This window comes from Triturus cristatus, chromosome 4_1, assembly GCF_964204655.1.
Source record: "Triturus cristatus chromosome 4_1, aTriCri1.1, whole genome shotgun sequence".
NCBI classification, from domain to species: Eukaryota; Metazoa; Chordata; class Amphibia; order Caudata; family Salamandridae; genus Triturus; species Triturus cristatus.
In genome coordinates this window covers 1204972863-1204990173 of record NC_140585.1, presented here as the reverse complement: position 1 = coordinate 1204990173, position 17311 = coordinate 1204972863, and the positions used below count along the sequence as shown (strand labels likewise).

Below are 17311 nucleotides of genomic sequence, written 5' to 3'. Positions count from 1 at the left end.
GTGTTGAAAGACCTCATTGTTAATGGGTGGCCAGAGAAGATTTCAGAAGTTCCCGACCAGGTTAGAGACTTCTGGGAGGTGAGATTCGAACTCTCGTTCATAGCTGGCCGCATGCACAGAGGGGACAAAATCGTGCTACCCAAAGGATTGCGGAACAAGATTATAGACCTGGCCCATGAAGGGCATTTGGGGAGGAGCCTTACCAAGAATAAAGTGCGGAGTTGCTTTTGGTTCCCCAAAATGGATTCCGAGGTAGAACTCAAGGTAAAAGAGTGTGTCAGTTGTGCGAAAAGCGACAAGAGCAAAGTCATTCACAGAGCACCATTGGCTCCTGTCATCGTGCCGATGATTCCGTGGACTAAACTGGCCATGGACATTGTGGGTCCCATGGAAATCCTGGGGCCGCAGAAGAGATTTGTTTGTTTTGGAGGATTACACTTCCCATTGGGTAAACTTTAAGTTTACAGCGTCCACCACAACGAATAATCTTATCACATTCCTTAAGAACATTTTTGTATATGAAGGCATCCCTGCCACCCTGGTGACGGACAATGGAGTGCAGTTCGTCTCTGAGGCAATGAAAGAGTTCTTGGAAGAACATAATATAAAACATGAAAGAACTGCTCTCTATTGTTCCAAAGCCAATGGACTGGTAGAAAGGGTGAATCGCATGATCAAAGAACACATACAACTAGCCATCACCAATGGGTTGAATGTGGAGGATTCATTGAGAGAGTCCATTTGGGCATATCACACCACGCCCAATGCGGTCACGGGGATATCTCCGTTTGTCTTTCTCAGAGGAAGGGAACCCAGCACCAAAATGAATCCAAGGTGGTTGGGTGGGGGTAAGAGTGTGATACCAGACTTAAGTCAAATTGAGGAAAGAGTTGTCACATCAACGGAAGTACAAGAGGTGGTACGATGAAAAACATGGAGCAAAAGATACGGAGGTAAAACATAACTCTCCTGTGTGGGTCAAAAAACCGGGCAAAGTGCAACCAGGAGTGAGTAAGTATGGTGTTCCTCAAGGGGTGGTAAAAACAGGTAGGAGCGTAGTCCGTTTAGATAATGGACAAACATGGAGCAAAGACAGAATTGTGAACACGTCGTGAATTTAGGTTCTTGTTGTATTCCCTTCATGGGGAGATGTGTTACAATCTTAATGTACTTCTCTGCAGTTGGTATGTTCCACCCTCCCCCTCCCTGTTACGCGAATGGTATGACCCTAGTGAGTTGATCTTAGAATGTTCATACTTTAGCTGTCATTGCTGTGAGAGCGGATGGTCAGAATAAAGATTTACTACTCACTGTTGCGGAGTTGCAGTTTCTTTGTATTTCAACAGTTATGTTATGCAACACCTCGGGGAAGGGGCGAGAGCGCCTTCGTTTCCCCAGTTCTTTTAGGCTTGGGAAGTTTTTTCAACTATTCCATCTAATGGCAGCCTCCCAGTGGTATGTATGGGTCTTAAACATGAGGGCAGCAGGGTACAGCACCTCAAGCACTTATTTGCATCCTATGTAAGACCCACGATTCGAACTGAACGCCGATTTAGTTTTTACCATAATCTTTTCCGCTACACGTTTTATTGGGCTGACTGGGATTTCGACAGTGGTCCCGGTTTCTCGTCCAAAACTCCTCATTGTTTAACTTTATAACTCAAGAGCGGTGCTACAGGCGTAGTGTTGGTTCAGAAACTACCACAACCAAAATGGATTTTATTAAATGTCAATATACTGAACTAGGCAGTGAAGGGGTTAGCCAGCCATTTTATATTTTCTGTAATTGTTATCTGTTAAAGTAGGACAAACAGAACATATAACTAAATGCCACAACTTTTTCTGTCCTGTGCTTTCCTCTTGCTAAACGTTATTTTCCGGTACATTAGCCCACTTCAAATCAAATCAAGCTTTATTCGGTTGCTGAGAACATCCAAAAAAGCACAATATATTTACATCTAGGTTAAAAAAAAAACCAAACGAAATAAACGGGCCAATTAAAATTTTCTCAATAAACCGTACCTCCAATAGGGAAGCAGTCTAAACTCCAAATTTGCAAGCTACGACAATAGGCGTATAGTATGCTGTGTAGAAACACTTAATAGAACAGTGGCATAAAAAAAGCAAGTTTAAGAAGTTAGCAATTTTTTGGAAACCAGAAAATATCAGAAAAACTTTTACGGGGCATCAGATTCTAAGACATCAGCAATAAAATGGCCATTGTTCATGTCGAGAGAGATGGGTCCCATTCTTACTCTAAGTTCTGCCTATGCTTAACAACCAATTTCATGAAAATTGCTATCGATTTAGCAAAAGGTTCAGCATCTAAACACAGAAGGGCGAGAAATGCTGGTCTGCACCTTCGTAGGCCCATAATTTTCAAGATTGGAACGAGCCACTGTTTCCTCAAATCTTGCTAAAATTAGCAAAACAAGATTGTGTGAATCGTTGTTTGGGGGGAGCTATCGTCACAAGAACAAGGTTGAGGAAATTTTTCCCAAATATTCATCTTGGGGAAAGTGACCAGACGGTGAAAGATATTTAATCTAAGCCTAGTTAGCAAAAATCTTTCATAGCCCGAAAATTTTAAAGTTAAATAGGGCTGGACCATCATCGATGTTTCAATTTGTAGTGAGTGTTGAGCTGTAGGTTTAGAGACCTCGCTAGACAGTCGTAAAGATTCTAGATGGGCCAGGCATGCCTTTTTAAAGCGCTTCCTCGGTATTGTTGCAATTGAGGGAGGGAAAGAATAGTACTGTGGCATGCCAAGGTCACTAAAGAATTTGCTTACATACGCTATCCAGCTCATCTTTCGGGCTTTATCAAGAGATATACAATCCTCAATAAACTCGGGGCAAAGTGTTGTTTCATTGGTCGACCATATGCGGTGCCACAAGAGAAGGGGTTGAATCTTTATCAAATCTGTTATGTATGTCACACCCGTTTCCAGGTGACATGCGTAGGTCGAGGTCCCCTGCGGGACTGTGAGAAGAAATCTTAAAAAACTGTTCTCCACCCTTTGCAGTTCCTCAACCTTGGTAATACCCCATACCCCAGCCCCGTATATTGCACTAGAGATACATTTTGCTCTATATATCTCAAGGAGTTCAACAATGGGACGACTACCTAACTTGTTTGCGAAGTTAACCACAGCAGCTGTTGTCCTCTTGAAGGTAAGTTGCCTAGATTCAATAGCAGGCTTCCAAGAAGATTTGTGGTCAAAAACAACGCCCAAGTAGGGATAGGTGGTAGTGCGCTCTAATTTCTGGGTTTCAATATACATGGGCTTCATATTCTTCGCCCTTAGCCCTGCAGACATGACAAACGTCTTTTTGATGTTTATCTTTAGGCCAAGATTGGCCATAAAAGTGTGGTACTTTGCTAGGGCGCGCTGCAACTCCATGGGGGTACGAGCTAAAATTACAGCGTCGTCCGCATAGAGTAGAATCGGTATTGGGCGCTTATTTATAGTGGGGAGGTCCTGGGACTCCAAAACCATGGCTTTTTCCAGGCCATTGGTATACAGGTTAAATAAAAAAGGTGCCAGGACACGACCCTGCCTTACCCCATGTTCCACTCTGAACGACTTTGTTAACTCACCCCACACCAAATCTGACTCTAGCTGTGGCGTCTGAGTATAATTCACGCAGAGATGTTAAAAGAGAGCTCTCGATACCCATGTCTTCTAAAATGACCCACAGGTTAGTGTGATTAACGCAGTCAAATGCCGCTGAGAGGTCAACGTATGCCATATAGAGTACCCCCGCCCCTTTGCGTTTACATATTTACCAATTAGTATCGATAGATTAAGCGCTTGCTCTATAGTGCCCAAACCCTCGCGAAAACCACCCTGTAGGTCAGACAGAACTTTATTGTCTGATGCCCACTGCTGAAGTCGATCTAAGATAACGCGACCGGCCACTTTCCCCAGCGAGTCCAGCAAGGAGGTAGGCCGGTAGCAGGTTGGTGACTCACGGTCCCCTTTTTTAAATATAGGAACAAGAATAGATTGGGACCCTGAGTCAATAAGACCCACATCGCATGATGCCTGAAGGACCCTAGTTACGATTGGGCACCAGAGTTCCATATTAGATTTAAAGAAGTGAATTGGAACCCCGTCAGGGCCTGGGTCTTACCAGTTTTACTGGCCTTCAAAGCCAGTTCCACTTCCTTGTGTGTTATGTAGATAGGCAAGGGAAAGGGAGTTAGGTTTGGCCCAGATAAAGGCGATTGAGTTGCGGATGGGGGAAGGCTGAATATCCGCTCAAAATAGTCAACCCACACCTGTTCGTCAATTGCAACATCAAGGCTAGGATTCACCGCAGAATCTGCTAGAAAGGGTGTTTTCACAACCTTCCAAAAAACAGCACTATCCCCCATGGAACATGAAGTATGTAATTGAGTCCAGAGATCTTTTTTTCAACGTTTTTTTCCTAGTTTTTTGTACCTGTTTGTACTTCTTCCTAAGAGCAGCAATTTCCGTGGGGGTTCTATCCTTTTTGTTTAGTGCTACTTTTAAGTTCTGATAGGCTTTCGTACAAGCACTATCGAACCATCCCTTCCTTCTAGAATTACCTGTTTTTGTGTGGACAAAGAGGATTTCGCTAATTGATGTATTCAGTAACAGAAAATTGGCCATAATTTCCTCACTAGTAGCGTCTAAGTCAAGACATTTATCAAGAGCTGGTCTTAAGTTCGTAAGCAGTCTAGTAGTGATGGCCTGGGGGTCCACCTTTTCCCACCTTAACGAATAACCATTAAGTCTATCTAATGTGAGGTTATTTTGGGTTAGATTCGTCGTGACGTTACGACTCTCTCGGCCCTTGGTAAGTGTTAAAGTAACGCGAATTGGGTGGTGATCACTGATGATAATGTCATGAGTTTTACAGTTTAGTACGTCCTTCCCAGCTGTTACTGAAATGAAGATGAAATCAATTGCGTTTGACTTCCCTCTATCATTAAAGGTAGGTTTAACCGAAATGGGAGGGTTCGCCAGATCGTTAACAAGGCCAAGTTCTAGGCCACATAAGGTTTTGTTCAAACAGTGCCCGAATGGAGTATGGGAAAAATGGGTTATTGGGTCACCATTTTCATCCACAATGCCGCAGACTATGTTAGTACTATGCTTGCAAAGGGTCTGATTAAAATCCCCGCCCCAAATTATTATAACTAAATGCCACAACTTTTTCTGTCCTGTGCTTTCCTCTTGCTAAACGTTATTTTCCAGTACATTAGCCCACTTGTTTCTAAAAATAAAAAAAATAAAAGACAAAGTCCCAGGAAGCAGTGTTTTGCTTGATGAAAGTCATGGCTGAACACCCAGCATCCCAGTGATAAGGAGCGACTGTAACGCGAGACTCTGCAACTGTGATTGGCAGCCTGTAGTATGTTTGCAGTGAAATGTTACAAAGAGCCCACGTTCAGTTCTGGAAATGTAATTAGCCATTTCCACAGCTCGGGAGATGCCACTGCGATAGCGCTTGCCGGGGTTGAAGGTCGTGGAGGAACAGAGTCAAATTGACAGTTGCCCTTTATCTTAACTGTGTTGCAGATGCACATGTTTTCATACCTGTGTCATGCAGCAGAAAAAACGTAAATGCATAAAGATACTTTGGTAATTAAGGTGATGGAGCTTAAACTGCCAGCCTCATGTAATCAATAGTTGCCCTAAAAACAAGAGTTAAAAATGCAATAGGTCTCGCCTTTCATTAAGTTAAAGCCATTTGCTTTGCTATACGATACCATTAGCAAAGCAAATAGCTTTAGCTTAATCAAAGGTGAGACCTATTGCATTTTCAATGCGTGTTCTATATGAAACTGTCTTTATCCACTTGGGACGTGTCCCAGTTCTATATCTCACTCATTGTTATCCTTAACCGCTGAGCGTGTGTTCAGCTCCAGGCGGAGGCTCTTATGTGGCACTAAAACAGTGAAAGAAAATCAGCCCCCTTACTCTAATGCAGCCAGAAGCTCTTCACCCTTTGAATGTAGCTGGTGAAAGTGATGCACTGTTGCCCAGGAGGTAGGAAGCTCAGAGCGTGTTGATTTTTAATGCACGGCCCCCAGAGCGACAGGATGACCGCACCGCATACAGAGCCTGAGTGAATCAAAGCAGCCGCAAAGGAGCAAAAATATTCCTGCGGCCGTGCTGTAAAGGAAGTGCAATTTTGGTCAAAACAGGCTACAGACCAGCGGCGCCTCCTCTGCTATGGCAGAAGAGCATGCCCCCCCCCCCACCCGCAGAGGCTGATATAAAATGAAATATGTTTCCCCCTCCGTCCAAGTGTCATGGGCGGGGACACTGCACTGCAGCAGGGGAAAGGGTAGTGTTGGGCACTGCGTTCTGTACACATGATGTGTGCACCGACAACTCTCTAACCCAACTGCCTTGCTGGGTGAGAGACCAGCAGGCACAGGCTCCCAGTCCGTGATGGAGCACAAAACCAGTGAACTCCGCCCAATCCCGACGCTGCTGTCATGGTGATAGGAGCATCGGGATTGGCCGCAGGGGAGTCGGGAGCCTGTGCTCAGAGGAGCAGAAGAGCTGCGAGAAGAAGAGTGCCAAGCATCAGGAAAGTGTTTTTAGGTCTCGCCTTGCTATCGCGTAAGCGATCGCAAAGCGAGACTATTGTAAGGGGCTCCCAAAAGTGCTCCGAAAAGCGGATTGCATGGCGAGCACGCGCACAATCACGCGCATCGTGCCGCCATGCAAGCCGTTTGGCATCGCACTTCAAAGGGTCCGCTCCCCCGCCTGGAATGCGCTCCCCCCAAGTGCGCGCGCCACGCTCCGCCGGGCTTGTCTTGTTTCTCTTCTATCAGTGCGTTACAACGCCGCACAATCAAAATGAGCATAGTAGCCCATGAGACGATAGGCCTTCTTTGGAGTTTTTGTGTCCGCGTGGGAGTGGGGAGGGGGTACAGATGTGACCCCACGCAGATTGCCCACAAAAATGACGAAAAGACACAACCAGAGCATCAGTTAAGCTTTGCCTGCAGTGCAGAAGTTGTCCTATTTTCACGGTGTTTGTTGTCACTGTGGATTTGCCATTGAGCCGAGATACGGTCAGTTAAGCTTTGCCTGCAGTGCAGAAGTTGTCCAATTTTCACGGTGTTTGTTGTCACTGTGGATTTGCCAATGAGCCGAGATACGGGCATCTCTCGTGGCTGTTGCTGGGCCGGAAGTCGCCCCGCCAGCCACCGCAATGCTGCGGCAGCAATCGTGAAAGTTGTTTCATTTCTTTATAGTTCTCTTTTTTTTTTATTCCTAGAAATATCGATCTCTCTCTGCATGTATACGTGTGTTTGTGTGTACGTGCTTGGGTGATTATGTATTTTCCTATAACTGCTTGATCTGCGTAATCAGCGCATTGTTTTTTTTCCTTTTTTTCGTACTGCACCTGAGTACAATATTTCTCATTCATTCACCATATTTTGACAGAGCACTCCTTCGTCTGTAGCACTTTTAAACTCAGCTCTGCTTCACTAACTTTCAGCCCCGTGTTTATTTTGAAAGCAAAAGTGCGTGGCAGTGGTTACACATTGACAATTTATGGGGTATGGAGACAAAAATAACACATCACGCATCCTTTGACGCGTCAATAACACATTCGGGCAATTTATTGCACCTCTGCACGTGGGTGGAAGCGCGAAATGTGTGTTTGTGGTTACAGCCACCAAACGACGAGAGAAAAAGAACAAACATCAAAGCGAGAAATGTGGTTTTAAAATAATTTCAGTGCATTACTTACATTATTAGATCTTTTTTTCTCTTCTATCAGTGCGTTACAACGCCGCACAATCGAAATGAGCATAGTAGCTCATGAGACGATAGATACATTCATTGTTATTTTTGCCTGGATAGCATTGGATTCGAAATGTACTTAATGGTAATTCGTTTTAACAAAAATGACAGTAAATGGAAAAAAATAAAAAATAAAACTCCAACTCCTCTCCTAACGTCATAGGGCGCTCGACCTCGAATCTGGGGAACTGGGTTTGAGTCTCGGCAATGACGCTGAACATCCTGTGATTCTGGGCAAATCACTTAATCTCCCTGTGCCTAACAAAAAACAAGCATTTGCAATGCAATAGGTCTCGCATTTGCAAAAGTTTAAGCTATTGGCATTGTTCATGACAATGCCTTTTTTATCTATTTTATAAAACAAACACATAAATAAATGCCATTATCATTTACAATGCCAATAGCTAGTGTTGCATTATTATTAGCAATGCCAACTGCTCACACTTTTATAATGCGAGACCTATTGCATTGCAAATGCTTGTTTTGTTTTTGTTTGGTTGTTACTGCCCCCCTCCCCCATGCTATCAGACACCAGCCGTTACTGCTACCTTCATAGCTTGAATAATGGTATTAAACCAGATTTCGAACTCTTAATAACATAGTTAATATCATTGTAAACATGGAGCGAAAAGACTTAGCTGAGGCTGCTGGAGCAGCGAAGAAAGAGGATGATAGAGCGTCTCCAGAGAATGTTGAGAGAATCTGCGGTGTTCGGATTGACTGTTTTGTTTCTTTTCCCAAAGACTCATGGGAAATGTAGTTTAATGTTGATATACATAACGTTTGATAGCTGCTGGTTAATTGGTTAATAAAGTCGAGAAAGTAAAGCCTAATCCTCGCCTCCGGTACTGACATGTGATATGAGCAAAAGAGCATAGGCCTGTCGAATGAGAACTTTAATTTGTGTAACCTAAGTGATGGAACATCAGAGTAATTGTGTCTAGGTATATTAAAATGATCAACCCTGGAATGTTGTGATGATCTAAACCACATCCATCAAGCAAAACAGGGACAGCTTTATGCTAGCAGAAACAAATTGTGAGAGCTGCCTTCGGAGATTTGAACCCCAGCTTTTGTCAGGTGCTACTGTAGATTGTGTTTGAGGGAGAAATAACATTGAGTCTTGCACATAAATGACTATTGCAAATAGATTATTTTTGTGTGTTGTAATTAGCTTTCTTCTTTTAACAGGCTCTAACTCCTGACTTATACTACTATTATATTATGGAGCTGGCCTTCTACTGGTCTCTTATGTTCTCACAGTTTACAGATATTAGGCGAAAGGTAAGATAAATATTTTGTTGTTTGGTTCTTCCATATTCTTGTTGGCATTTGAGGCTTTCTGCCTAGATAAATTAGTAAATAAATAGAAAATCCAAATTTGCCACTATTATTCTTTCTACTCTACCAGCTCTCACTTGTTAGACAGAATGTTACTTCTGGCTATTCACACTTTGTGATGAGGCAAACTATGAAACCAATGTTTCCAAGGAGGCATTAAAGCCCCTCAGACGCACAGCACCTATACAGTGGCATAACAGTATCCCTTTGCCTCAATACTGTCCAGTGACTGGTGCCCCTTTCCTTTTACCGAACTTTCAATGAACTGAGTTGCAGAAACCTAGAATGAAGCAGTTCACAAAGACTTTAAGCTTTGATTCACCCTATCGTTCTTGTTTTTAATCCGTTGCTAATTAATACCTGCTGTCTCTTGTATGTCTTTAGACTCAAGCATTGTTTCCCTTATTTAGACTCACATGCACGTATTTTGTAGGCATTTCGAGAACGGACATTACCTTTATTGTAATGAGTGGTTGAAGTTTCACTGGACCTCTCGCGTCTTTTTCAAGGTGCCATGTCGCTCTTAAACTTTCAGTGTGTATTCACTGGCTGACATTGGAAGGATGTTTTCAATAAAATGTTTATTTCTTTTCAGTTCAAAGGGTCTTGCGTGTGGTGTTAAAGAAATATTACTCATCCATGTTATGAAATCCATTACAGGTCTTGCAGACTTTCACCACTCATTTTAAGGCATCATATCTTTGCAGTTTTCTGGTAAAATATCACCCTCATGTTTAGGAAGAACGTGGAACTATGGTTCAGGGCAAATCATAATGCCATGTTGATTCAAGTTTTACCATTTCAAACTCTGTGCAATCTAGCAATGCCTTCAGTTTAAAAAGGGCGTAAGCGACTTTGGCAATGCAGCAAATGCTTGACAGAGCGAGTTGGTGTTTTTAGACCCAAAATTATTCTACTTTTTTCTTACCTGAAGGTCCCATAGTAGATGGTACTTATTGACCACAACATCAGGTGAGTCTGGGACAAGAATGTGACCTCTTTAGAGGTCTACACAATTATGGACACATCTTAGTAAAGCCAAAGAGTAGCCAGCAAGTTTTCCATCATGAAATGTGCACCTTCTGATAACCCCTAATTAGCACTGCCTTTTTGTAGGATTTCGGAATACTTTACAAGAGCACACTGTTTTTAATTTTTTTTTACTGTACACACACACTTGCTTTACAATGTTTTACATATTTCTGCCATCCAGTTTTGGGTGTGGATGTTGCAATATGTTTTCTTTTATGTTTTTAAGCCCTCGTCGTGATAGCTTGTGAATTCCTCCATTGGTCCACAATGTACCAGGAAAAAGAACCCATCTCAGATTGTTTTTTTCACCATCTGGTCCAAATGTTTCCAACTTTAGCTCCAGGACCATTTAGGATCCCCGAACCATTGCCGGAAGAAGCATCTTCTGCATCTGTGACAGTTTTTTTTTTTTCTCCATCCTTGGGAGGCTCAGGTTGTGTTTGTGAGTGACCCTTGGTAGTAGGTGTTATGGAGAATATACTCTTCCAGTTTTGTCTAAATTGTAACAACAAATATCTGTGGTTGGATCACCTTCAGATATGTAAACTCTGCCTATCCCCTGAGCTCATGAAATCATCCTGCTCAGTCTGCCAAGATTACAAGAACAAAAAAATCGGATATCGCAGAGAATGGTATTGGGCTCATCACACCCATCTGACATATCCAGGCCCCTTTGACTCTGAAGATATTGAGGCAGCGAAATGAGAGAGTTGAAGTCTGTCTGGCATCCCACCTGCTAAAGGAAAGCGAAGCCCTGATGTTCTATCCTCTGATGTTTTGTACAGCAGCAGATCTCATGGCCTAGTACTAAAACTATGCCCACAGCCTCTGTTTCTACACAGTTGTTGAGGGCCGATCGACTTCGAAAGAAGTTTTGTATCTTGGCGCAAGTTTTGAGGGATTCTGGCATCGAGCTCTTAAACTAGCTCAAAAAGCACCAGCCTGATACCTCCTGACTCTGATGATAGCTATTGACACCAAGAAACTCCACCCTACTCCAGAAAAGCCTTTGGTCAAGGGCTCTGAGCTTCTGAACCAACTAACACTAGCACGCCCAAGGTCTCTCAAAAGTAGCTGAGTCAAAATCTGCTCCAAAGGTGACTCCGTAACCTGTCCTGAAGCAGACTGCAAAAAAGACTTTGATGCGAAGGTCAGAGTTGAATTACCCTCTTGGGTGCTGTTGAAGTCTTGGAGGTGCCTGATGTTAGTCCACAGAAAATCTATTTTTTTGGCATGTGTAGCTGTACACACAGATGCTCTGCATACTCCTGCCATCTAGTTTTGGGGTCAGATATACGCAAGTTCTCCAACACTGATTCTTTTATATATTCACATGCTTGAATCATTCCCTTTCGTCGGACTGGGAATCCCGGCCTGAGGACAGAGAATGATTCAAGCATGTGACTATATAAAAGATATCCATGTTGGAGAAATAGAGGTACAGGTAAGTTACTAATTTCTTCCCTGGCGCAGACCTCTTCGTCAGCGCCGAAAATATCAAATGCCCAAGCTTTGCCCCATGTTCCGACAACCACCGTCCATGGGGAGTGCACTATGGATGAACTGGTCAGGGATACCTGCCTATGCTTTTCCCTATCTCTTACTCCTATTGTACGTGGTACGGCTACTTCAGAAAACATCCCTTACTCTCATCCTGGTAGCTATCATATGGGCCAGGCAACCTTGGTGCACCACCCATCTCGACCTCTCCCTAGTACCCAACGAGAAGCTGCCCAATAGGCCTTCTCATCCAGAACCAGGGCACAGTCAGTCACCCAAACCCCAGGCACCTCCATCTTGAGATTTGGCTCCTGAAGTTGAAGTGTTTGAATTTGGCTATCTCAATCTGCCTCCAGAGTATATGTCCATCTTTAAAGTGGCCCACAGACACACCATGCAGGCCTGCTATGCGGCCAAAGGGAAAAGATTTGTTAATTTCCGCCTTCCTAAACACATTGACCTATTGAAACAAGCAGTCTCAAGACGTAGTCTGCTACCTTCCTTATCTGCAGACATCAAACCTTGCCTGCATGTCTGTCCGTCTCCACTTAGCTGCAGTTTACCTTCAGAATGGAGGACATTTTTCCTCAATGTTGTCCTCACTCGACTCATGGGCCTTCCTTGCAAGCCACTTCATGTGTGCCCTCTACAGTTTTTCTCTTGGAAGGTAGCCTTCCTAGTTGCAATTACATCTCAGGTGAGTGAGTGAGCTTCAACCTCTAACCCTCGAGGAACCCTTTTTTCAGGTGCACAATGATAGTCGTCCTTAAGACTAATTCAACATTTCTTCCCAGGGTAGTTTCTTCCTTCCACCGTAGCCAAACTATTGATCTCCTGGTGTTCTTCCCACACCCATTCTCTCACACAGATGACTCTTCACACACACTACATCAAAAGAGCTCTTATGTACTATATTGATATAACAAAGCCCTTTAGCAAAACCTAACAATTGTCTCATTCACAAAGCTACAGAAATGTTATGCTCTCTCCAAAGTGGGCATTGCCAGGTGGCCAGTCAAATGCATTTGGACTTGCTACAAGGCAACACCACCCAGACCCCACTCTACCCACAAAAAAGGGGCTTCCATACCTTTCCTTGCTACATTACAAGAGCTGACATATCTAAAGCGGCTACTTGGTCGACTCCACACTCATGCGCTAAGCATTGCTATGCGGATGTTTTAGCCCACCAACAATCTATTGTTGGCCAAGCCGTATTACGCACCTCTGCAACATTCTCTGGCTAGCCACCGCTTAGGGGACAACTGCTTTAAAGTCTCTGCAGAGCATGTGTATCTACAGCTACACATGCCACAAACTAAAAATGTTACTTACCTTGTAAGCATCTGTTAATGGCGTGTAGTGCTTTAGATGTATATGTGAATACCCTCCTCCCCACAAGCCTTGGGTTTTTGCAGATGCATTTTCTTTGCATGTTCATCTTCTGCGTTTCCTTGATCCATTTTCATTTCCACCTGCCTTGCGGAAAAACAATCTAACAATGGAGCAGATACCCAGGTGTTTTACCAATCATAGGAGCAGTCACTATACCTTGTTGCTCAAAATACTTTTCTGAAGAAAAACAACTTGCACATGTCTGAGCCCAACTCTAGCTAAAATTCATGGGGGTCTGCAAACCCAAACACCCAAGGCTGTTTTTTGCAAGCACTGGGAAAAGTGGGTGCCAAGGTGGAAAACCCTCTTCAAAGGGAGGGATTTCAGTAACATCAGTTCTTTCAAGCAGGCATACATCTAAATCTTACGGAAGGTGTGGCTACCTTAGTAACAGCCGAGCCAAAGGTTAAGTGGGTCAGAGAGGGGTGTCTGTACCTTAAGTAGTGATTTACCTTCCATCCACGGCAATCACACAACATATGTCGGGCAGGGGGGAAAGAGAAGGTTATTCCTTCCATAATGGAAGGAAATACCTTAAGGCAGATGGGTGCTCCTGGTGGTGTTGCAGGGGCCTACCTGGAGTTCCACATCACATAATCAAATGCCATCACCATGCAGTGTGTCGGGAACGGATACTATTATTGCAAAAGTAAGTGCAGGTGCTACACAGCAAAGGTGCCATGGATGTAGTGCCCAGTCATCAGCGGGATCAAGGGGTATATTCCTTGTACTTCCTAAATCTAGAAAAGGACTGAACCCTGCCGCCTATTCTAGACCTCAGGCCTTTAAACTGCTACTTCTTGTCGGAGCACTTTAGGATGACCACACTACAAGTCGTCATTCTGCTGCTCTGCACAATGGACAACATGTTGACCCTCCTTAAGGGTGCCTGCTGACACGTTCTCATCTATCTTGCACATGACTGCTACCTGTGGTTTGTGGTAAGTGGACAACACTACCAGTTCAACGTTCTTTCCCATTTGCGATCACTACAGCCCCTAGACTGCTCACCAAGTGCTTAGCATTGATGGCGGCACCCCTTTGACGCAATGCAATTTACCTTTTCCTCTACTTAAACGACTAACTGATGAAGAGCAGCGGATTACAACAGTACTTAGCATACACTCAAGTGAAACTGTCACTCTTGCACAAGCTGGGATTCAGTAATTGTGAAAAAGTTCTTCAACTTCTGTAGACCTAACATTTCATAGGAGTGGTGTTAAAAACCGTGTCAGGACAAGCCTACCAAAAATTAAGCAAGAGTGATTGTATTTTAAAGGCTGTTGCCTCTTTTTTAGCCAAACTGTTCCATTACTGTAAGTAAGGAAAGTAAATAAACTGTTTGGGATGGGGGATTCATGTATACCAATTGTGCATCATGAAAGATTTCATAAGCATGCACCACGAGTAATTAGCGAGGAATGGTCCCAGGCGAAGGGTCAATTGAAGGATCTAGTGTTGGTCAGGGCCAATGTTCAGCAAAACCTAAAATAGTGAAACGAGAAATTTGTTACTGGGCAGGCCATTTTTCGGCTCTCAGTTGCAGGTGACCATTACAACGGACACCTCTCCAATGGATTGGAGGAGAGGCATATCTCAACCACATGACTGGCCAGTGTACCTGGACACAAGAATGACAGTGCTCGCTTATCAACAGCCTGGAGCTGCCAGTAATCCAGTTATTACTAACGTTTCACACCCTCATTGGGGTAAAACAGTCTTAAGAACATGACTGCCAGGTGTTACATTCAGACACAAGGGGGGTGGGGCATTGACACCAGCAGTTAGTGCTTGCCCTAACATTTGCATTGGGCCATTCACAGTCACATATATTTTCTAGCGGAGCATATTTCTGGGGTGGACCAAGACATTGCAGACCCATTAAGTTAGTAATAATTTATTTCTGTTAATTAAAATCATTTCAATTTTTATATACTGTAAAAATATACAGTTGAAACTTGATTAAACTATTTAAAATCCACACTCCAATACTGAGACAGCAGTGCAAGATGCAATAATAAAGTGTTAATGATGGCTCTCCGCTTCTAAATTGATCGTACCAGAGAAGGCTGGGTTAACTATCAGCTTTATCTGATTCACTGGACTGAAGAACGGCAAGGCTGTGCAGAAGAGGACCATCTCTTGCTGTATTGTGCTCTGCATTACGATCTGCTATGCATTGGCAAAAAAGCAGCCTACTGAAAACTTGCTGCCTCATTCTACTTGAGGCAAGGTCGCTACCACTGTCTTAGCACGCAGGGTGCCGGTCCCGGACATTTACCAGGCGACTGTTGATGTGACTTTATACGTTCACAAAGCACTACTGTCTGCACAGTCCGGTCTGTCATGATGGGCATTTTTCTTGTTAGTTTAACTAGACGCCTTCATTAATAAGATCCCACTTTAGAGATATGCACACTGGTCACGATTGATCTGTTATCAGCTCCACATTTGCAGGAGCGGACAGGTCAGAAAGCAACTGATGTCAGCTCTGATGAGTAGTGCATTTATAGGCCTGTTCACATCCTATCTGACACTGAATGATGTAGACGTGGAGCCACTGGCGCCAAAACGCAGAGGTACTGCTAAAGATTTTCCTGATCCTGTCTGATGATGGGGGTTATATTCAAAAGGTGAGAATTCTCCAGATAGTCTCTACCAGAAAAAGTGTTACCAAAGGTAAATACCTTATTCTTTGAGTTAAAATCATTTTTATTCAGAAAACCAGTAAAATGTGGTTTGTCACTTGGTAAAATAACAACAGTTTGGCTCCTGACGTCCACCATGTATGTATCTAGAAGAATAGAAACTGACATTTTGGATAGAAGAATTAGCTGTATAAATCACACAAGAAGTTGGACTACATAGCAGGTTATCTATCTTTTAATGATAACGTGTATGATCATTCTACATTTAGAGCCTATATGCTTGCAGTCGCTGCTTGAATGAAGCTTTTCTGCGGTAAAACAGAGGTACTTGTGTGCCCTCCTTCTGAGTGGTTTTCTCTTTGGTGACATACGAAGTTGGTCCCTGCTTCATCTGTGGTCTTTGATAATTCTTCAGAATTGGATCTTTCATACATACATGTGCCTGAATTAACCCAGTGTAAAGTTTTAGCAGTATTATGCTTAAAAAATCGGAAGTCTGAATCAAAGACTGTTAGTAGCCTAGTCATATCATTAAAAAGAGAATCAAGCTTCTATCAGTCAGACATTCAGCCTGAAACCCACACCCTGAGAGGCCACCATCCTTCAGATTTCTACTGAATGTTGTGTGCAGGGAATCTCCTGAGCCCTGCTCATTTGTCCTCACAGATAAGTGATTTTTCTTTCAACTTCAACTTTTGCTATTCAGCAAAGATTTCTTCACATTACTGTGGCTTTATCATCTAAAATCAGACCCTGTCTGACATATCTTAAAAAAAGATATTTTCAGGTTTTGAGGGACTTGTGGCAAAAAGATTACAGTCTGAAGACCCCCAGAAAGAGTGTATTTATTGTTCCTACCCTAATCATAAAGTCAGTGAGTGCAAATATGCTCCACTTTCTCAACGGAAACCCTAAAAGACAGAGAGGGGAAACATTTCATTTAGCTACAGAAGGTGAGAAACAACCAGTCTTCAAGATTGGAAAAATTTACCCACAAAACACCTATAAAAAAGGTTCAAAAACAGTCCTCTTTCAAAGGATACATTTTTCATTGGGAAGGCAAAACCTAAGCAAGCGTCTGAGCCAGCAAAGCCAAGACAAAAAAACTCCTCCGATTCTGGACGAGACCGTTGTTATCTAGACCATCAACGATGATACTGTTAATGAAGATGTCGATGGAGTCATCATATTGAAAGAGAGACATGAAAAGGCTTTACAACCGCAAAAGGCAACTACTGTGATTGTGAGAGTAGCGTCAAAAACAACAACTTCATTGGCGACTACATCCTCTTTTGTACTGCTGTTTACTGTTGCTTTAACAACCACGATCTCATGGACACTACCACCCTCAACATTGTTGGTGACATTTGTTACATCAGTTCAGGCTGGACTGTTCCCATGGGGAGCAGGATCAAGACTGATTTGCATATGGCTGGGTTCAAACTGGAATGGCAAGCAAAAAACTGATTTAGGCCTAGATCTCTGTACTGGGGTGAATGTTTAACATTATTCAGCGCTCTGTCCATCAGTTCTTTTTGCATTTGTCACCCCGAATTAGACGGGCATGCCCAGACGTGGGTCCCATGCTCTCCAT

At 43.3% G+C, this 17311-nt stretch overlaps 1 protein-coding gene across 1 annotated transcript in view; it reads left to right on the top strand.

The window, feature by feature from the left end:
- Positions 1-17311, top strand: part of CERS5 (ceramide synthase 5) — a 539422-nt gene that overhangs the window by 235723 nt on the left and 286388 nt on the right. The window contains exon 6 of the mRNA XM_085654524.1: positions 8993-9085. Coding sequence (XP_085510650.1) covers positions 8993-9085 — 93 coding nt within the window. The remainder of the gene's footprint in view (positions 1-8992; positions 9086-17311) is intronic.